This window comes from Anomaloglossus baeobatrachus, chromosome 2 (genome assembly GCF_048569485.1).
Source record: "Anomaloglossus baeobatrachus isolate aAnoBae1 chromosome 2, aAnoBae1.hap1, whole genome shotgun sequence".
Classification (NCBI taxonomy): domain Eukaryota; kingdom Metazoa; phylum Chordata; class Amphibia; order Anura; family Aromobatidae; genus Anomaloglossus; species Anomaloglossus baeobatrachus.
Window position 1 is genome coordinate 530,619,158 of NC_134354.1, and position 22,827 is coordinate 530,641,984.

At 43.0% G+C, this 22,827-nt stretch overlaps 1 protein-coding gene across 1 annotated transcript in view; it reads left to right on the forward strand.

The window, feature by feature from the left end:
- The first annotated feature begins 3,911 nt into the window (after window positions 1-3,911).
- GABRA5 (gamma-aminobutyric acid type A receptor subunit alpha5) overlaps window positions 3,912-22,827 on the forward strand; it is a 435,463-nt gene continuing 416,547 nt past the window's right edge. The window contains exons 1-2 of the mRNA XM_075336610.1: window positions 3,912-4,695; window positions 19,349-19,502. Of these exons, the coding sequence (XP_075192725.1) occupies window positions 19,417-19,502 (86 nt within the window). The 5' untranslated portion in view covers window positions 3,912-4,695; window positions 19,349-19,416. The remainder of the gene's footprint in view (window positions 4,696-19,348; window positions 19,503-22,827) is intronic.

A 22,827-nucleotide genomic window follows, 5' to 3' on the forward strand; every position in this document is an offset into this window, starting at 1 on the left:
ACACAGGGAAAGAGACAGAGGGAAAGAGACAGACAGAGAAAGAGAGGGAAAGAGACAGACATGGAAAGTGACAGCGATAGGTAGACAGACAGGGAAAGAGATTGAGACAGACGGAGAAAGAGACAGAGACACTCAGAGACAGACAGGGAAAGAGAAAGACAGACAAAGAGATAGAGAAACAGAGAGATATATACAGAGGGGGAGACAGACATTATAATTGCATTTATATCTATTTTTTCGTGGTTTCTATTTTGTTAACAGTAGTTATTAACCCGGGTGAAGCCAGGTAGTACAGCTAGTATAAAATAAATATATAACAAATATAGTGTGTATGTCTGCATTTCTGTGAAGAAGTGACTGTGTACATCTGACATTTTAGTGATAAAATTCAGACATTAAAAAGCATAAATAAAACTAAAAGCACAAAAAACCCAGCTTAAAAATGGCAAAACTCATGCACCATTAAAAAAATAACTACCATTTTATATGCAAAATAAATAACTCTATAATGTTTTATTTAGCACAAATATGTACAGAAAAAAAGGTCAATGGGGCCATATACAAGGATGGGAACATAAACGAGGATGGGGGACAAAGATACAAGCATAAGATGGGAAAACTGGATGCTGAGGGAATAAGGCTCTTTCCCTTGGGACCCAGCTTATGCATGCTTTGCTATACATTTGTGCCTGAACCCCACTTTCCCATGCTCTACTAAACATCTTTCCCTCAACACCCAGCTTTCACATGCTCTGCTATACATCTTTCTTTCAGTACCCATATTTCCTATGCTCTGATATCAAGGGCAAGCTAGGTGCTGAGGTAAAGATGTACAGCAGAGCATCAGAAAGCTGGATGCTGAGGTAAAGATGTACAGCAGAGCATCAGAAAGCTGGATGCTGAGGTAAAGATGTACAGCAGAGCATCAGAAAGCTGGATGCTGAGGTAAAGATGTACAGCAGAGCATATCAGAAAGCTGGATGCTGAGGTAAAGATGCATAGCAGAACATCGGAAAGCTGGGTGCTGACGGAAAGAGGAATATCAGAACATCGGAAAGCTGGGTGCTGAGGGAAAGAGGGATATCAGAGAATGGGAAAACTGGGTGCTGATGTATAGAAGACCATGGGAGGGCAGGGTGCTGAGGGAAAGATCCGAATGTCAGCATAATTATTCTGTACTCCGAGCTGGGCAGAGGTGAGAAAAGACGGGGGGGGGGGGCAGGTACAAATTTTGCACCTGGGCCCATTGAACTCTAGTTACGCCACAGGGGCGCAAGAGGTAAGGGGGCCCATTTTCACTTCCAAAGCAGGTGGACTTGTATATTGACATTTTTGTATATGACAGGTGTATTATGAGGAGCTATTTGACTGCAGAGAGGCCCTATATACTGATCTTGCACAGGGACCTTTTTCTGTCTGTGTCCAACAGTGCTGAAACCTTAAATGAAATCAGACCCCTGATATATTTCGGACCCCAGACTGAACTTCATAAATAATTCAAACCTAAACAAGAGTACTATATTAATTCAGATTGTATAAAATACCCTACAATCCAACGTTTGCATTATCTAACAATGAGATTTTTTATTTTACTTCCTATGTCCGTCTTTGAATCCAGTAATTCCATTGTTTCCCTTGAAACCCCAGAAACATTTGGAACTCCTGAGCAGACTCCATAATTTTCTTTCTCTTGAAACAATACAAATGCTTGTTGCAAAGGTTTTGTCTGGGGACTGAATTAATTTAGAATTCTTGTTCAGGTTTGAGTTATTTATGGGGTCTGGTCTGGGGTCGCATATATATCAGAGGTATTAAGGTAAACAATAGAAATACTAGATGTATGATGGACATAGGAAAAATAAATGAAAAAGTCTTCATTGTGGCAAATATGTCATAATAAGAAGTATTTTTGTGTTTTACCATCAGTGCTTATTAGACACCATGGCCCTATAGTGCCAACAGCTGCCATTTCTCCATGGGTAATAATACAATATGTCAATGATGACATTAAATGACGTGATGTAAGAGCTATGTGCCATATTTTGACTTTCCATGTTGTTAATCCTGTTTTCAAATACTATGTTGGTTTTCCATTGTCACACATCTGCATTATCCAGTTGGATACTTTTATATATTGTCCCTTTTTCCTACAGCATGTAGTACACTTCACACCTGAATGCTTTTTACAAGCCTATTGTTACATACAGGACTATGTTAATGGCATGCTGAGCTAAATATGTTTCCAAGAATTGAAGAACTTGTGCCAATAATATATTTTCCAACATTCACTGGTCAGCTAATAGAAAGACAATGCCTGGTATCCAGATCACCTAGCTGGGTCATTCTAATACACAGTGCATTTATAGTGTAATTGCTCCACCCACAGGTCAGACGAAGAAATGTCACCCTTAGTTTACAGAAACCTAGTTTTCCTTGTGGAAACATACTGACCTCTATTGGTGAAAAAGCAGATTGCAAAGTCAAGTTTCCTATTTCCAAAATCCTGACACAAAGTCGTAAGCAGAGACGTTTTCCAGCCCGATGACTTAGGCCGCGGTCCCATTTAGTGTAGGAAACACTCAGGTTTTTCACAAAAAATCTGCTTCGTTTAACATTTCAAGAAAAGTGGATGTGATTTCAGGAAAAGCCGTGTCCACAGTGGCTACAAACGCTGTGGACTGGGCGCTTTGTGGCGCAGTATTCCCCTCGTAGGCGTCAAAGCAGAGAAAGTGAAAAGCACAATTGCGTTTTTAGGTCCAGAATCCCAACAACTCTACAGAAATAAAAATACATTACAAATGCTACAAAAAAATTCATAAAAAGTTGCATATTTGGATGTGGACATATGCAGAAGAAACACAGAAAAAAAAAACAAGTGTTTTTACACGTGGTACTATCTCTCTATATATCCATCTATCTATCCATTATCAATCTCTCTATCATCCATTTATCATCTAGTTTTCTAGCTATTATCTATCTATCTATCTGTCTATCTATCTACTGTATCTATCATCATCAATCTCTCTATTATCTACCTACTGTATCTATCTATCTATTGTTCTATCTATCTATTGTTCTATCTATCTATTGTTCTATATCTATATATCTATCGTTCTATCTGTGTATTATCTATTTATCATCTAACTTTCAAGCTATCATTTATCTATCTCTCTATCTATTTCCTATCCCGGTATCTATCTCACTATATATCCATCTAACTATCATCTATCTATATATCCATCTATCTACTTGTATCTATAGTGCTAGCTATTTATCTGCCTCTGCATGTATCCATGTATCTATCTATCTATTTATCTATCCCTCTATCACTCTATCGATCTATCTATCTTTCATTCTATCTATCTATATATCCATTATCTATCTATCGCTCTATCTATATATCCATTATCTATCTATCCCTCTATCTATATATCCATTATCTATCTATCCCTCTATCTATATATCCATTATCTATCTATCATCTATCTATCTATCTATCTATCTAGCATCTATCTATCTATCTATCTATCCCTCTATCTATCTGGCATCTATCTATCTATCTATCATCTATCCCTCTATCCATCCCTCTATCTATCCATCCATCTATCTATTATCTATCTATCCCTTTATCTATCCCTTTATCTATCCCTTTATCTATCTATCGATCTATCTATCTATCCATCCATCTATCTATTATCTATCTATCCCTTTATCTATCCCTTTATCTATCTATCTATCTATCTGTCTATGTATTACCTATATGTGCACTGAATGACCAGCCATGACATGTATATTGTTAGCTATGTCTGTTCTAATACATATAATGGTCATCCTGTGTATGGCAGAGGAGTTCCCCCCAGTGTGGTGGTCCTGGTACTGTGCAGTCTGCAGGGCTGGCTTCGTACAAGTCTCCTATAAGCGATCTATAGGGCTCCAATAAAGCAGCTGGTTTCATGCTGTAAAGGACACATCTATAAATCTGGAGAAACCTGCTAAGGGAGAACGATTCTCTTAAGGAATGAGAGAACACTCCAGTGTGAGCAGTCTGAGGTAACACGGCGCAGGGTGCAATGACAGAGGACAGGACCATGGAGGAAATGTTTAGCACCATGGAAAGTGTAGCATCCTCAATGTGGCCAGTGCTATCAGTGCTCTGAGGTGATCGATCACATCCTGCACACCAGACAGCAGCTGCAGCTAGCAATGGGCTGATGCATGGCGTTCACCTCGCAGAAGAGCCTGGCACTTGTGCTCCATGCCTAGGCTGGTGGCGGGGCTAATGCCTGCAATGTGTTGGACACTTCATGCTCTGAACTTGTGGCTTTCTCAGGGGACCTCATTATGAGGCAGGGCAGCCTGTATGATCCAGTTCTCCTCAGAGATCCCAGCACTGAGTGTATAGTCCATAGACCCAGGAAGGACAAGGGCAGAGGAAAAGTGGAGGAGATATAGATCATAGCCACAACACTTGTTCATTAATACAGGGACTGGGAAGCTGTTCATCCCTGAGGGAGGAGCTGAGCAATATCAGGACTGTAAGGGGCCACCAGCAGCAGCCAGCTTGCCTAGCACCTCTTCTACTGAGGGACCACAGCCAAGGTGGGTGCCAGATCATGAGGTGATATGAAGGCTGGGAGATGAAGACCATCTGACATCACCTCAGGCCCCACTACAACCGCAATCACAGCTGACAAGGTAAGTCATAGCCTTTATTTCCATCTGTGCACTTCCACTACATGCAGTAGCAATGACTGCTGTCTGCAGGAGTATGGGGCTCACCTACATGGGGGTGTCTGCAGGAGTATGGGGCTCACCTACATGGGGGTGTCTGCAGGAGTATGGGGCTCACCTACATGGAGGTGTCTGCAGGAGTATGGGGCTCACCTATATGGTGGTGTCTGCAGGAGTATGGGGCTCACCTATATGGTGGTGTCTGCAGGAGTATGGGGCTCACATGGGGGTGTCTGCAGGAGTATGGGGCTCACCTACATGGGGGTGTCTGCAGGAGTATGGGGCTCACATGGGGGGTCTGCAGGAGTATGGGGCTCACCTACATGGGGGTGTCTGCAGGAGTATGGGGCTCACGTATATGGTGGTGTCTGCAGGAGTATGGGGCTCACCTACATGGGGGTGTCTGCAGGAGTATGGGGCTCACCTACATGGGGGTGTCTGCAGGAGTATGGGGCTCACCTACATGGAGGTGTCTGCAGGAGTATGGGGCTCACCTACATGGAGGTGTCTGCAGGAGTATGGGGCTCACCTACATGGGGGTGTCTGCAGGAGTATGGGGCTCACCTACATGGGGGTGTCTGCAGGAGTATGGGGCTCACCTACATGGAGGTGTCTGCAGGAGTATGGGGCTCACCTACATGGGGGTGTCTGCAGGAGTATGGGGCTCACCTACATGGGGGTGTCTGCAGGAGTATGGGGCTCACCTACATGGGGGTGTCTGCAGGAGTATGGGGCTCACCTACATGGGGGTGTCTGCAGGAGTATGGGGCTCACCTACATGGGGGTGTCTGCAGGAGTATGGGGCTCACCTACATGGAGGTGTCTGCAGGAGTATGGGGCTCACCTACATGGGGGTGTCTGCAGGAGTATGGGGCTCACCTACATGGGGGTGTCTGCAGGAGTATGGGGCTCACCTACATGGGGGTGTCTGCAGGAGTATGGGGCTCACCTAGATGGTGGTGTCTGCAGGAGTATGGGGCTCACCTACATGGGGGTGTCTGCAGGACTATGGGGCTCACCTACATGGGGTGTCTCTGCAGGAGTATGGGGCTCACCTATATGGTGGTGTCTGCAGGAGTATGGGGCTCACCTATATGGTGGTGTCTGCAGGAGTATGGGGCTCACCTACATGGAGGTGTCTGCAGGAGTATGGGGCTCACCTATATGGTGGTGTCTGCAGGAGTATGGGGCTCACCTATATGGTGGTGTCTGCAGGAGTATGGGGCTCACCTATATGGTGGTGTCTGCAGGAGTATGGGGCTCACCTACATGGAGGTGTCTGCAGGAGTATGGGGCTCACCTATATGGTGGTGTCTGCAGGAGTATGGGGCTCACCTACATTGAGGTGTCTGCAGGAGTATGGGGCTCACCTACATGGGGGTGTCTGCAGGAGTATGGGGCTCACCTATATGGTGGTGTCTGCAGGAGTATGGGGCTCACCTATATGGTGGTGTCTGCAGGAGTATGGGGCTCACCTACATGGGGGTGTCTGCAGGAGTATGGGGCTCACCTACATGGGGGTGTCTGCAGGAGTATGGGGCTCACCTACATGGAGGTGTCTGCAGGAGTATGGGGCTCACCTACATGGGAGTGTCTGCAGGAGTATGGGGCTCACCTACATGGAGGTGTCTGCAGGAGTATGGGGCTCACCTACATGGGAGTGTCTGCAGGAGTATGGGGCTCACCTATATGGTGGTGTCTGCAGTAAGTGCCCAGGACCTGCTGAGGGACCAGAGTGAGAGGACAAGAAGGAAGAAGCAGCAGGAGCTCTCCATGCAGCACTGCACAAAGACATGCCAGATAATGGCTAGGAGACTAATAATTGCCCGACAATTGGCAGACATGGTGTAAACGCAACAGTGCTGATAACAAGTGTCAGGAGCAGCCTCGTCCTCAGTGTCAGGGTCTGCAGGATGATGGTGGGGTCTGCCAGGCTGCAGCTGACCTTTGTGTGGCAGAGGCTGCAGCTCCCCTCACTCACTGCGATGATGAGGAGGAGGTCTGTGCTGGAAGCAGCATTGTCGGAGTACGGCATGGACGAGGTCTGGGCTGAGGGAGGGAGGGTCGGGATTTGGTGCAGCTTAGTGATATAGTAGATACAGTCAGTCACAGCTGCGTCCCACAAAGGCAACAATGTGTAAATTGTACAGGTGACTGGATAGGTGCAAGGTCCAGAGAGCGGCTCCTCACTGAGCCAGCTAATGAGGGAGGAAGGGGCCACCTGTCAGGGTTCAGTATTACCCCAAGGAAATGCTTACAGTCCTGCCACAGTCTGCAAAGGAGAGTATCCAGTATGTACGGAGCTGGTTAGGGTTCAGGACTGCCCTGAGGACAGCTCCTGCCATTTATGTAACCTACAGGGAAGTTTACCTGTCACAATAGTGCTCAGTGGTGAGTACTATACTAGTGATTACCTGTTATTACTGCATAACTTACAGGGAAATGTACCTGTCACAATAGTGCTCAGTGGTGAATGCTCAGTGGTGAGTACTATCCTAGTGATTACCTGTTATTACTGAATAATGTACAGGGACGTTTACCTGTCACAATAGTGCTCAGTGGTGAGTACTATACTAGTGATTACCTGTTATTACTGAATAATGTACAGGGACGTTTGCCTGTCACAATAGTGCTCAGTGGTGAGTACTATCCTAGTGATTACCTGTTATTACTGCATAACTTACAGGGAAATGTATCTTTCACAGTAGTGCTCAGTGGTGAGTACTATACTAATGATTAGCTGTTATTACTGTATAATGTACAGGGAAGTGTACCTATCACAGTAGTGGTCAGTGGTGAGTACTATACTAGTGATTACCTATTATTACTGCATACCTTACAAGGAAAAGTGTACCTTTCACAGTAGGGCTCAGTGGTGAGCAGTATACTGCTGATTAGCTCCTAATACTGTATAAACTGTAGGTAAGTGTACCTGTCACAGTAGTGTTCAGTGGTCAGTGCTTTATTAGTGATTAAATTACCTGTTATTACTGTATAACCTGTATCTGTTAGAGCAATGATCAGTACTAAACTATGGTAATGATTAGCTCCTCGTACTTTATAACCTGTAGGTAAGTGTATCCATCAGAGTAGAGGCCAGTGTTCAGCACTACACCAGTGATCACTTCCTATTACTGTATAAACTGCAGGTACTGTATGTGTAGTCATCAGAGTAGGGGTTCAGTACTACACCAGTGGTTACCTGGTATTACTACTAATGTGCTTGGACTAATTTTCAGGGGATGTCTTATATTTTTTATTGGGTTCAGTAAATTGGAATTATTATTATTATTTATTATTATAGCGCCATTTATTCCATGGCGCTTTACAAGTGAAAGAGGGTATACGTACAACAATCAATAACAATACAAAACAGACTGGTAGAGGAGGAGAGAGGACCCTGCCCGCGAGGGCTCACAGTCTACAGGGAATGGGTGATGGTACAATAGGTGAGGACAGAGCTGGTTGCACAGTGGTGTACTTGACTGAGGGTTATTGTAGTCTGATGTGCTGAGGTAGAGCGTTCCAGAGTATGGGGGAGGCACGGGAGAAATCTTGTACGCGATTGTGGGAAGAGGAGATAAGAGAGGAGTAGAGAAGGAGATCATGTGAGGATCTGAGGTTGCGTGCAGGTAGGTACTGGGAGACTAGGTCACAGATGTAGGGAGGAGACAGGTTGTGCATGGCTTTGTATGTCATGGTTAATGTTTTGAACTGGAGTCGTTGGGCGATGGGAAGCCAGTGAAGGGATTGGCAGAGTGGCGAGGCTGGGGAATAGCGAGGGGAAAGGTGGATTAAGCGGGCCACAGAGTTTAGGATAGATTGGAAGGGTGCAAGAGTGTTAGAAGGGAGGCCAGAGAGCAGGAGGTTGCAGTAGTCGAGGCGGGAGATGATGAGGGCATGTACTAATGTTTTTGCTGATTCTTGGTTAAGGAAAGCACGGATCCGGGAGATGTTTTTGAGTTGTAATCGGCATGAGTTGAAGAGGGCTTGGATGTGTGGCTTGAAGGATAGAGCAGAGTCGAGGGTTACTCCAAGGCAACGAGCTTGTGAGAGTGGGGAGAATGAGCAACCATCAAGTTTGATGGAAAAGCTTCTTGGAGGAGATGAGTGAGGAGGAGGAAAGACAATGAACTCTGTTTTGTCCATGTTAAGTTTTAGGAACCGCACAGAGAAGAAGGATGAAATAGCAAACAGACATTGTGGAATTTTGGTTAGTAGAGAGGTAATGTCAGGTCCAGAGAGGTAGATCTGTGTGGAATGTGTGTTAATACCAAGTGATTATTGACCCCTTCAACCGCCCATAATGCCCCTACCCCTCTGTGCTGGTATAAGTGACAGACACAGAGGGGTGGATGGGATTACAGGCTGGGGTAAAGGGGTGTAGATTAATTTATCATTAACAAATGTTCGAATCACTGACACCAACACAGAAGGGCGGGGGGGAATATTCATTTGCTGTTAATACACATTTCAATCACTGACACTGGCACAGAGGGGAAGGCGGGATTATGGGCGGGGAAAGGGGAGAATATTCATTTGCCATTAAAACACTTTCCGATCACTCACACTGGCACAGAAGGCTGAGAGGGATTATGGGTGGGAAAAAAGGGGAGAATATTAATTTCCTATTAAAAGACATTTGTATCACTGATGCTGGCACAGAGGGGTGCACAGGATTATGGGTGGGAGAAAAGGGGAGAATATTAATTTGCCATTAAAACACGTTACAATCAATGATGCCGGCAAAGAGGGCATTGGTGGGGGAAGGGGTGAATATTAATTTTCTATTAACTAGCCAGCAGGTAACTATAAACTTCCAGGGCTTAAAGCAACACAACAGGGCAATGTACACCAATAATAATTACATATCCTAAATTGGCTGCACAAGCCCTATTTTAGGATCTTATTATAATATGGTACGCAACTAGGGCTTAATTTTCGAGAAGGGCTTATATTATAAGCATACTCCAAAACAGCCGAAAAATCCTGCCAGGCCTTATTTTCAGGGTAGGTCTTATTTATGGGAAAAACCTTCAGGTATAGTGGTCCTGTCAGAGTTGTGGTTAGTTTTCAACACTACACTAGTGATTATCTCCCATTAATGTATAAATGTACCTGTTAGAGTAGTGGGCAATACACAGTATTACAACAGTGATCACCTCCTATTAATTATATAATCTGCAAGTGAGTGTAAGGGATACTTTGCACGTTGCTACTGCGATGTTGTCGGGGGTCAATCGAAAGTGACGCACATCCGGCGCCAGTAACGACGTCGCAACGTGTAAAGCCTAGATGCACCAATAAACGATCGCAAAAGCGTTGTAAATCGGTGATCGGTGTAGTGTCGGTCATTTTCATAATTTCGCTGCAGCGACAGGTACGATGTTGTTCCTCGTTCCTGCGGCAGCACACATCGTTGTGTATGAAGCCGCAGGAGTGAGGAACTTCTCCTTACCTGGCACCTGCCTCCACCGGCTATGCGGAAGGAAGAAGGTGGGTGGGATGTTTACGTACCGCTCATCTCCACCCCTCCGCTTCTATTGGCCTCCTGCCGTGTGACGTCGCTGTGACGCCGCACGACCCGCCCCCTTAGGAAGGAGGCGGGTCACCGGCCAGAGTGACGCTGTAGGGCAGGTAAGTGCGTGTGAAGCTGCCGTAGCGATAATGTTCGCTACGGCAGCTATCACAAGATATCGCATCTGCGACGGGGGCGGGGACTATCGCGCTCAGCATCGCTACCATCGGCTTGCGATGTCGCAGCGTGCAAAGTACCCCTAAGTGTATAAGCCAGAATAGTGGATAGTGTTCAGTGTTCAGTGATTTCCTTCTATTATTTGCAAGGTGAGTGTACCTGTCAGAGTAATGGTCTGTGTTTGCTACTACATTAGTGATTAATAATAATAATAACAATAATTTTATTTATATAGCGCCAACATATTCTGCAACTATTTTTGCAATTAAGCATGAATATGTACCAACAATAAAAACAATAGAAAGTAGCACATAACTGTTCAGCAGTTACAGGAGGAGTGAAGGCAATGCTTGCAAGTTTACAATCTATAAGGAAATGAGGGAGGACACAATAGGTAAATTTGCTTGTCAGGTATGGTCCAGCCATCAATATAAAAAATAGGAGTTTTGAAATAAGGCTGCATAAGCCGTCAGTCAGTATCTCTCTAAGCACAATTAAAAGTGCTACTGGATGCATAGAGGATGTGGGATAGATGAATAAAAGGGACACCAGATTCTGAGGAACATTTGGAAATGAGGAATAGCTATAAGTTAAATTAGAGAATTGAGGTGATAGGAATGTCAAAAGAGATGTGGTTTTAAAGTGTGCTAAAAATGTGAGTGCTAGGTATTAATTGAATTGTCTGGGGTAGTGCATTCGAAAAAACTGGAGCAGCATAAGAGAAGTCTTAGATATGGAAGTGGGAGGTTCAGATTAACAAAAATGTTAACCATGAGAGGGGAGCTGTATGGTGGTGTAGAACTGTGGAGAGCTTTGTGGGTGAGAGATAAATTTGTATTGTTTTCTGTAGACATCAGGTAACTAGTGCAATGACTGGAACAATTTGGAGGCATGTATAGGCTGCACATAGATACAATCCTGGCTGCCACATTCAGGATGGAATGGAGAGGAGACAGTTTGGTAAGAGAAATCACTGGAAAGGCAAAAGGGAGCGGTAAGCTCACCAAATGATTCTGCAGGCCCCACCGGTGCATGGATGTGGCTGGCTATCACGTGTAGACAAAGAAAAAGGATGAAGTCCAGCACCAGATACTTTCTTGTAAAATGTTTATTGTTCTTTACTCAAAAATCATATGTGCAGAATGAAAACATGACTCATGAAGTGAGCCTCATAAGGCTCCTGCTTACGCGTTTCGGATATCTTCTTAATCATAGGCATATGATTTTTGAATAAAGAACAAGAAACATTTTACAAGAAGGAGGTAAACCAATCAGTAGAGAGTTGCAGAGATCCAGACTAGAATGAATAGGTGCAACAGTAAAGGGTGCTTTACACGCTGCGACATCGCTAATGGTATATCGTCAGGGTCACGTCGTTAGTGACGCACATCCGGTGTCATTAGCGACATCGCAGAGTGTGACAGCTAGGAGCGACGATCAATGATCACAAAAACGTCAAAAATCGTTGATCGTTGACACGTCGCTTCTTTTAATAATATCGTTAGTGGTGCATGCCGCTAGTTGTTCGTCGTTCCTGCGGCCTCACACATCGCTATGTGTGACACCGCAGTAATGACGAACATCTCCTTACCTGCGTCCACCGGCAATGAGGAAGGAAGGAGGTGGGCCGCATGTTTCGGCCGCTCATCTACGCCCCTCCTCTGCTACTGGGCAGCTGCTTAATGACGCCGCTGTGACGTCGCTGTGACGCCGAACGCACCTCCCCCTTGAAGGAGGGATTGTTCGGCAGCAACAGCGACGTCGCTAAGCAGGTACAGTACAGACCAAAAGTTTGGACACACCTTCTCATCTCTAGAACAACTGTTAAGAGGAGACTTTGTGCAGCACGTCTTCATGGTAAAATAGCTGCTAGGAAACCACTGCTAAGGACAGGCAATAAGCAGAAGAGACTTGTTTGCGCTAAACAGCACAAGGAATGGACATTAGACCAGTGGAAATCTGTGCTTTCGTCTGATGAGTCCAAATTTGAGATCTTTGGATCCAATCACCGTGTCTTTGTAGAAAAGGTGAACGGATGGACTCTACATGTCTGGTTCCCACCGTGAAGCATGGAGGAGGAGGTGTAATGGTGTGGGGGTACTTTGCTGGTGACACTGTTGGGGATTTATTCAAAATAGAAGGCATACAGAACCAGCATGCCTACCACAGCATCTTGCAGTGGCATGCTATTCCGTCCGGTTTGCATTTAGTTGGACCATCATTTATTTTTCAACAGGACAATGACCCCAAACACACCTCCAGGCTGTGTAAGGGCTCTTTGACTAAGAAGGAGAGTGATGGGGTGCTACACCAGATGACCTGGCCTCCACATTCACCAGACCTGAACCCAATCGAGATGGTTTGGGGTGAGCTGGACCACAGAGTGAAGGTAAAAGGGCCAACAAGTGCTAAGCACCTCTGGGAACTCCTTCAAGACTGTTGGAAAACCATTTCCAGTGACCACCTCTTGAAGCTCATCAAGAGAATGCCAAGAGTGTGCAAAGTAGTAATGAAAGCAAAAGGTGGCTGCTTTGAAGAACCTAGGATATAAGAAATATTTTCAGTTGTTTCACACTTTTTTAAGTATTTCATTCCACATGTTTTAACTCATAGTTTTGACGCCTTCAATGTGAATCTACAATTTTTCAGAGTCCTGAAAATAAAGAAAACTCTTTGAATAAGAAGGTGTGTCCAAACTTTTGGTCTGTACTGTATGTGCGTGTGACGCTGCCGTAGCGATATTGTTCGCCACGGCAGCAATCACCACATATCGCAAGAACGACGAGGGCGGGTGCTATCGCTAGTGACATCGCTAGCAATCGCTAGCGATATCGCACCGTGTAAAGCACCCTTAAGAGTTTTTACAGTTTCAAAATTGATAAAAGTTTGGATCATGGTGATAATTTTAAAGTATTTTCAACTACTCAGACAACACCATCTCAATCCCTATTTTTTCCTCCTTTGTAAAATAATGACAATGTTCCACCAGTGTTGGCAGTGTCTGTTCTGTGGATCATATGACATTGTTATGTCGATTGATCCTGCAGTCTATCAATGGCCACTCTGTGATGTTGTCATGGAGGAATGAAAGCGGATTCAAGTGGCTCCTGTGAAGCTCTATTGAACTTCATGCCCAAGAGAGTTAACATAATGTTTGAAAATAATGGTGGTCACACAAAATATTAACACTTTGGGCACAATTTGACCATTTTAACTTCGGGGCGTACAAAATTTTGTTGCCAGCGGTTTTGACATTAATGGCTGTGTGTTGAGTTATTTAGAGCAGAGGTCCCAACTCCAGTCCTCAAGGCCCACCAACAGTGCATGTTTTCAGGATTTCCTTAGCAGCCTATACATGCCTCCAAATTGTTCCAGTCATTGCACTAGTTACCTGATGTCTACAGAAAACAATACAAATTTATCTCTCACCCACAAAGCTCTCCACAGTTCTACACCACCATACAGCTCCCCTCTCATGGTTAACATTTTTGTTAATCTGAACCTCCCACTTCCATATCTAAGACTTCTCTTATGCTGCTCCAGTTTTTTCGAATGCACTACCCCAGACAATTCAATTAATACCTAGCACTCACATTTTTAGCACACTTTAAAACCACATCTCTTTTGACATTCCTATCACCTCAATTCTCTAATTTAACTTATAGCTATTCCTCATTTCCAAATGTTCCTCAGAATCTGGTGTCCCTTTTATTCATCTATCCCACATCCTCTATGCATCCAGTAGCACTTTTAATTGTGCTTAGAGAGATACTGACTGACGGCTTATGCAGCCTTATTTCAAAACTCCTATTTTTTATATTGATGGCTGGACCATACCTGACAAGCAAATTTACCTATTGTGTCCTCCCTCATTTCCTTATAGATTGTAAACTTGCAAGCATTGCCTTCACTCCTCCTGTAACTGCTGAACAGTTATGTGCTACTTTCTATTGTTTTTATTGTTGGTACATATTCATGCTTAATTGCAAAAATAGTTGCAGAATATGTTGGCGCTATATAAATAAAATTATTGTTATTATTATTATTAATCACTAATGTAGTAGCAAACACAGACCATTACTCTGACAGGTACACTCACCTTGCAAATAATAGAAGGAAATCACTGAACACTGAACACTATCCACTATTCTGGCTTATACACTTAGGGGTACTTTGCACGCTGCGACATCGCAAGCCGATGGTAGCGATGCTGAGCGCGATAGTCCCCGCCCCCGTCGCAGATGCGATATCTTGTGATAGCTGCCGTAGCGAACATTATCGCTACGGCAGCTTCACACGCACTTACCTGCCCTACAACGTTTTTACAGTTTCAAAGTTGATAAAAGTTTGGATCATGGTGATAATTTTAAAAGTATTTTCAACTACTCAGACAACACCATCTCAATCCCTATTTTTTCCTCCTTTGTAAAATAATGACACTGTTCCACCAGTGTTGGCAGTGTCTGTTCTGTGGATCATATGACATTGTTATGTCGATTGATCCTGCAGTCTATCAATGGCCACTCTGTGATGTTGTCATGGAGGAATGAAAGAGGATTCAAGTGGCTCCTGTGAAGCTCTATTGAACTTCATGCCCAAGAGAGTTAACATAATGTTTGAAAATAATGGTGGTCACACAAAATATTAACACTTTGGGCACAATTTGACCATTTTAACTTCGGGGCGTACAAAATTTTGTTGCCAGCGGTTTTGACATTAATGGCTGTGTGTTGAGTTATTTAGAGCAGAGGTCCCAACTCCAGTCCTCAAGGCCCACCAACAGTGCAGGTTTTTGGGATTTCCTTAGTATTGCACAGGTGTTAATGTAACTAATTACCTGACCAGGTGCTGGTTGCAACAGCAGTGCAATGCTAAGGAAATCCTGAAAACATGCACTGTTGGTGGGCCTTGAGGACTGGAGTTGGGGAACCCTGATTTAGAGGGCATACCAAATTTACACTGCTATGCAAGTCATACACTAACTACTTTACATTGTATCAAAGTGTCATATCAGGGGTTTACTCACTTTTGTGATATACTGTAGGTCCAGTACATAGTGCCACAGGTTTTGGCCTTTTAGCTGGCCTTAAAATGCAGACTTTCATCTTTAATATGAGGATATTCACATGCCTGGAGTAAGGGTTTAGGAATTACAGCTCTTTAATATGTAGCTGCCTTTTTTCAAAGGACCAAAGATAATTGAACTATTATCGCAAAAGCTCTTTGATAGCCTGCAAAGGCTATTCCTTCATTAATCCATTGTCAGTTAAGCAGGCAAAAGGTCTGGAGCTGATTCTAAGTTGCATTTGCACTTGGAGGCTATTACTGTGAACCAACAACATGGAAATGAGCTCTCAATGGAAGAGAAATAGACCATCGTTAGGCTGAGAAACCCCCAGAAGAAAGCCATCAGAAAGATAGCAGAAATGTTGGCCAAATCAACAGTTTGTAGCATACTGCAAAAAAAGAGTATTGGTGAGCGCAGAAACTCAAAAAGACCTGAACAGCCACGGGAAGACAACAGTGATGGATTGCTGCAGAATCCTATCCATGGTCAAGAAAAAACCCTTAACACATTCACTCAAGTAAAGAACACTCTCTAGGAAGTAGGTGTTTCAATATATATAAATTTGCCGTAATGAGAAGACCTCATGAGAGCAAATAACAAGGGTTCACCACAAAGTGAAATTAGCTTTAAAAATAGAAAAGACAAATTTTACTTTGACAAAATCATCTAAAGAAGCCAGTCCAGTTCTGGAAAAACATTCTTGAACAGATGAAACTAAAGTCAACCTGTACCAGAATGAAGAGAAGATGAAAGTATGGAGAAGGCGTGTAATAGCAAATAATTCAAAGCACACCACAATCTCTGTAAGGCCTCCGTCACACTCACGTGCCTCCGGTACCTGTGTGCTTTTTTTTCACGTACCGGAGACACAGGCCCACGTGTTCCTATGTTTTGTTATTGTTTTGGACACACGTAAGTATTCAGGAACGGAACGTGTGTCCGTTCCGTACTTACGTGTGTCCGTTTTTTAAAACCGCTGACATGTCCGTGTTGCTCCGGCAGCACGGGTGTTACACAGCCCGCACCCGTACCACACGGATGTAGTGTGGATGCGGGCTCGTGTGACACGCGCCGGAGAAAGACACGTGTTAGTGAAAAAAAAAATAAAAACACATACTCACCTCCACCATACCTGCAGTCTCTGCCGCGGCTGTCCCCTATATCCGTCCCCCAGTGAATTTGAACAACGCTTCTCCTTCACTGGGGGCTGGACGCAGCATCAGCGGGGCGTGGCTTTGGTCGGACGCTGTCATTCAGCACCACAGACAGCGCCAGATGATGCAGGTAAGGCGGGGCTTTCCGTTCTCCGTGTGTTATAACGTATAACACACGGAGAACACGTACGTGCCACAAAAATGGCACACGGGGACAAAAAAAACCCCTTTAACACGTACGTGACAAAAACGTAACGTTTTGTCACGTATGTGTGGCAGAGGCCTCAAACATGGTGGAATCAGTGTGATAGCCAGGCATGCATGGCTTCCAATGGCACTGGGTCAGGAGAGTTATTAATGATGTGACTGATGAAAGAAGCAGGTGGATGAATTCTGAAGTGTACAGGGCGATACTTTCTGCTCAGATTCAACCAAATGCAGCAAGGCTGATTGAATGGCATGTCACAATACACATAGATAATCACTCAAAACATAGGGCTGGTTCACACTAAGCGACAGCGACAACGAGGTCGCTGTTACGTCACCATTTTCTGTGACGTAACAGCGACCTTGTAAGTCGCTGTTATGATCGCTGCTAGCTGTCAAACACAGCAGCCGAAGCAGCGATCATAACCGCGAGAGCAGGGAGCCGCGCACACTGCTTAGCGCTGGCTCCTTGCTCTCCTAGCTACAGTACACATCGGGTTAATTAACCCGATGTGTACTGCAGCTACATGTGCATAGAGCAGGGAGCCGCACACACTGCTTAGCGCTGGCTCCTTGCTCTCCTAGCTAGAGTACACATCGGGTTAATTACCTGATGTGTACTGCAGCTACATGTGCAGAGAGCCGGAGCCGGCAGCACAGGCAGCGTGAGAGCTGCGGAGGCTGGTAACTAAGGTAAATATCGGGTAACCACCTTGGTTACCCGATGTTTACCCTGGTTACAGCTTACCACAGCTGCCAGATGCCGGCTCCTGCTCCCTGCTTGCTTCATTTCGTCGCTCTCTCGCTGTCACACACAGCGATCTGTGTGTCACAGCGGGAGAGCGCCTTTGAAGAAAACGAACCAGGGCTGTGTGTAACGAGCAGCGATCTCGCAGCAGGGGCCAGATCGCTGCTCAGTGTCACACACAGCGAGATCGCTAATGAGGTCACTGTTGCGTCACCAAAACCGTGCCGTAGCAGCGATTTCGGTAGCGATCTCGCTATGTGTGAAGCACCCCATAGAGTGACAGCAACCTATGAGTTTTTAAGGCAAAATATTAATTTCACATGGTTAAGGCATTAATGAGGAAACACAGTGTTTGGTGACAGCTATAACTTCTAGACATCAGGCAGTCCTTTCCTGCAACAAATTCTCTACAAAGTATTAAAAACAATATTTTATTTATGGTAAAGTTAATTTGTCCAGTTGCTCTTGATCCCCTGAAATGAGGAGGCCCTGCAAAAAAAATGGTCGCAATTCTCAAACGTTTCACAAGATATTTTTGCTCAACCCCTTTAATTAAACCTGAAAGGCTACACTTCAATTGCATCTCAGTTGTTTCACTTTAAAAAGTGGCTTGCATAGCCCAAATCAGAGACTGTCCAAATATTTCTGGACCTAACTGTAGGTATAGGCAGATTACTAGAGGAAGAAAACATGAGAAGTTATTTTGGGGAGATTCAGTTTCATATAGAGGGAGGACATGATGTTACAGGCAACAGACAATCCCAGGTATTGTTTGTTAAGGCGGGGGTGATGTCAGGAGAAGAAGTGTATAATTGGGTGTCATCAACATAGAGATGGTACTGAAAACCAAATCTGATGATGCTTTGTCCAATAAGGGCAATGTACACAGAAAAGAGGGGGGCCTAGGAATGAGCCTTGAGGAACCCCAAGGGTAAGGGGAAGAGAAGAGGAAAAGAGTAAGTAAACTATACATTAGGGGCCTAGGACTGAGCCTTGAGGAACCCCAAGAGTAAGGGGAAGAGAAGAGCAAAAGTAAGTAAATTATACTTTAGGGGCCTATGACTGAGCCTTGAGGAACCCCAAAAGTAAGGGGAAAAGAAGAGGAAAAGAGTAAGTAAATTATACCTTAGTGGCCCTGTCAGAGTGGTAAGAGGAGAACAAAGAGGGAGCAGTTTGTTTGAGGCCTAGAAAGTGGATCATAATGAGGAAGAGCTGGTGATCCACAGTATCAAATGAAGCAGAAAGATCCAAGGGAATCAGCAGAGAGTAGTGACCATTAGATATAACTGTTAGATCGTTAGAGATTTTAGTAAGGGCTGTTTTAGTAGAGTGTAAAGAGTTAATATTGGATTGTAAAGGGTCAAGAAGAGAGATATCTGAGAAATTGCGGATTAAACAGAGTGGACCAAGTGTTCCAGGAGTTTAGAGATAAAGGGAAGATTAGAGACAGGTCTGTAGTTAGCAGCGCAGTTGATATGATAGTATCCTTCAGTGAAGAATGCAGAAGGCATTCATTGTATTTCAGAATCACATAAACTAAGCTGATGTAATCATTATTTGAGCGTAGTCTCTTTAACCTTTCCTAATATTATTTATATGAGGAAACATTTGATAATTGCATCATATAATATGAAAGCATATATTATAAATACAGAATTGTGATGCATAATAAACTGCTTATAGTGTCTGAATGCAAAAAGATGCATCATGTATTCTCTAAAATATTTTGCCTCTCAAATTTACAGTGAAAGTAAAAGACATCATTCGCATCTACGAACAAGGCAATCCCCTCATCTGTAACGCAGTACTGGAGATGGACTGTCCAGTCAAGTCACCTCGCGCTTTCCTCCCAAAAATATTGGTGTCCTGTTTCATATTCAGTTTGCACATTATGCCCAGGTAAGTAGAATGTGGGACTAGATTTATTCTTGGCTCCTGCCATTCAATGCAATAGAAACTGTTATTTTAGTTCTAAATAAATAAATAAAGAAATTAATGTATGGTCAATGTTAAGAAATTGTGTTCAAGCATTCGTAATTAGAGATCCACTGTAACTGTTAGTTAAGGAAGCAATAGGAATATTTTTAAGCAGTGCCCATTGTAGTCCATTAGAAGATTACACCATTGATCTGCTGAACTACTGACATAGCCTGGATATAAAACGTGGATTTATATTTGATAATTACAGTGATATCGTATCTTAGTGATTTTACATTGCCTTGTTACTACAGAACTACAACAGACCAAGTAATGTGTTGACAATTTATTATTCTAGACGTTAAATGTCATTTCCATGAAGCACCCATCCATGTGATTCCGGAGGGCCCATTCCATTTACACCGCTCACGTGATTAGCCAAGATGTTATACATAATTTGTTTGTTGAAATGCCATTTATTGAAATGCCATGTCATGACATACCATTATTATTCATGTAGTACCACAGACATTCGCATCTTTGAAATATATCAACATAATATAAATGTACATGCACAATTTTTTTCATGTATAATCAATTCTCTCCACTTAATACAGCTTAATATTTAGCTGTAGATGTTTAAAGAGTAACCATTGTTTCTTTTTTTTTTTTTATAAAATCAATAATACACATGAAAATAAGAAACTTTGTGATATATCTTAGTAGAGAAATCTGCTTTTTTCTCCTCCTCGACTGATCATTAATTATCCAAATTCTTATTTCACAGACAAAGTTTGCCTTCAGTAAATACAGACGAGATTATCCCATGAGATGATGAGATAAGAGATAACAATTTGTGTACATAAAGCTCTATAGAGAGCTGTAATTATCTTTTTAGCTCTATGTCTGTATCAGCCTGCAGTTTCTTCTCCCCACTTCCCTCTCCATAGAATTGCAAAATCATCTCCTATCTCAGCAATGGGAGAGTTGATCACCATTGAATATGGATTTTATCAATGAATTGGGAGTGAAAGATCAATCTTGGAGGTGAAAGAAGCAAATCTCTATGATAAAATGTTACAATGTGACTGCAGGATAGCGAATGACAGGGGGCTCCTATACTGCTCCTCATGCTAGGGGGCCTTAGGCTATCCCTGTCCTCAGGATTAACCCTAATAGTGGAGAGGCCTGAGTCTCATGCTTGGCTTTTCTTCTGACTGGAGCTATTCTTCCCCCCCTAGGGAAGGAGGGAAGGAAGGGGCAGAAGTGTCATGGAAACACAGATGTAGACAGGCAGGGAAAAACAGAAACTCAGATACACTACAAACTCAAAGGAACACACAGTCAGAAACTAAGTAGGAAAGCAGGAGACATAAGGCAGCAACAAAAGGACAACAAGGGTTAACAGTTCAACCACTCACAGCAGTAATGCACAACAACCACCAGTAAGTCTGGATCAAACCCCCTTTCTAGACCAGTATAGAGAAACTATAGCTGGCACTAATGGAAGTGTCCAGCCAGCATATATAGGAGGTGAGCGAATGTGATTGGCTCATCCACAGCATGTAACCAAAGGATGTTAGCATGCAGCCCATCAGAGATTAACTCTTGCTAGCCTGCCTATGAATTACAAATATGTGGGTCGATGCCCGAGTCTCACTGAGCTTATTATAGACATCACACAAGTTAGCAGGCAAAGTACAAGAATCAGTCATTTTCACAGATCCTGATGCTGCCATGACAGTCAGTGATGCTTGCAAAAGCCTCCTTGTGACACATATGTTAAAAAGTTACCTATTTTCATGTGTAGTATTGATTTATGCAAGAAAGAAAGGATGGTTACTGTTTAAATCAGTTATACAAAAATGAAGAAGTAAGAAAGAAGATAAACACTAATTGCAAAAAAGAAGATAACATTGATATTGGTCACCTGGGCTTTTGATATTTTATGAAAAGCTTCAAAAGATTTACAATAGTTAACATGTAGTTATTGAAGTCCATTATTTGAGTCATGCTGGTGAGGAACGCCACAATCATTTTACTATTACTCTTATATATATTTAAAAGTGTCTTCAGGTTTACAAGGCAACATTTCATGGGGAAAGGAAGAGTCAAGTTTAATACTGAGAAATGTTAGGAGAATGTACTTTGATGATACCTGCCGTCCATGCAGTGATAGAATATATTGTGGCTGGCGTCTAGTCAAAGTTGATCTAAATATTAAGAATTTCTGAGTGATGTACAAGTAATAGAATAACTGATTTTGATGACGGACCATATTTGTTTCAACAGTGGTCCCAAGGTATGAAGTCACTGTAGTAAGACATTTACGCAATGAATATATTGTACAAGGAAAATCCAATCAGCATAAAACAAACACTTATATAAACCCACCCATAGCACCACACATACAGTAACAATATTTAATTCTATGTGTAGGTGAACAATTGTGATTAGGATCTCACAAATCCTTCCAAAATATCAAGGTTATAAATTTTCAACAAGAAGAGTCATTGGAAATTTACACCATTCTGCTAATAATGTAAAAAGAAAGACCGCATATATGATAAATTATACATACAAAGGATATACAGCCAAAACACTATATTCCAACAAAATATGAAAAGTTGTACACAAGCTATAGCTAAAGTCTCTTTTTATCTTTTTTTAGTACTTCAGTATAATGTTTTTATGTATAACCTTTGGATTTATCATTTATCACAACATTGTTCTTTATACAATATTTCCATGTTTCAAGAGTCATGGTTTCATTTGTGCTCCTTCAATAGTTATTGCTTCATTAAAATGTGATAAATAGCAAAAGAGATTATGCATATCAAGTGTTTTACAAAAACGTCTAAAACTGGACTGTTTTTCCATTCCTTGCCACTGTTGGGAAATTTAATAAAATATTCACTCATTTTGACAAAATCTGGACAATGTAAAACCTAGTCATGGATTTTCTCTTTCTCCCTTGGTCTCTCATCACTCTCTTTTCCTGTCTCTAGCGCTCTCGCTCTCTTTTTCTCTCTATTTCTTCTGTTCTCTATGCTTCTTTCTCTCTTGCTCTCTTCTCTTCTCTCTTTGTCTCTCATTCTCTCACTCCCTGTTTAGCTCTCGCTTTTTTTCTTTCTTGCTCTTTCTCCTGATCCCCCTCTCTTTCTCTCTCTTTCTTCTGTTCTTTCTCCTGCTTTCTTTCTCGTACTTTTTCTCTTTCTTTCTTTTTTTTTTTCTTTTTCTCTCTCTTTGTCTCTCACTCTCTCTTCCTCTTTATCTCTCGCTCTTTCTTTCTCTTTCACCTGATCCC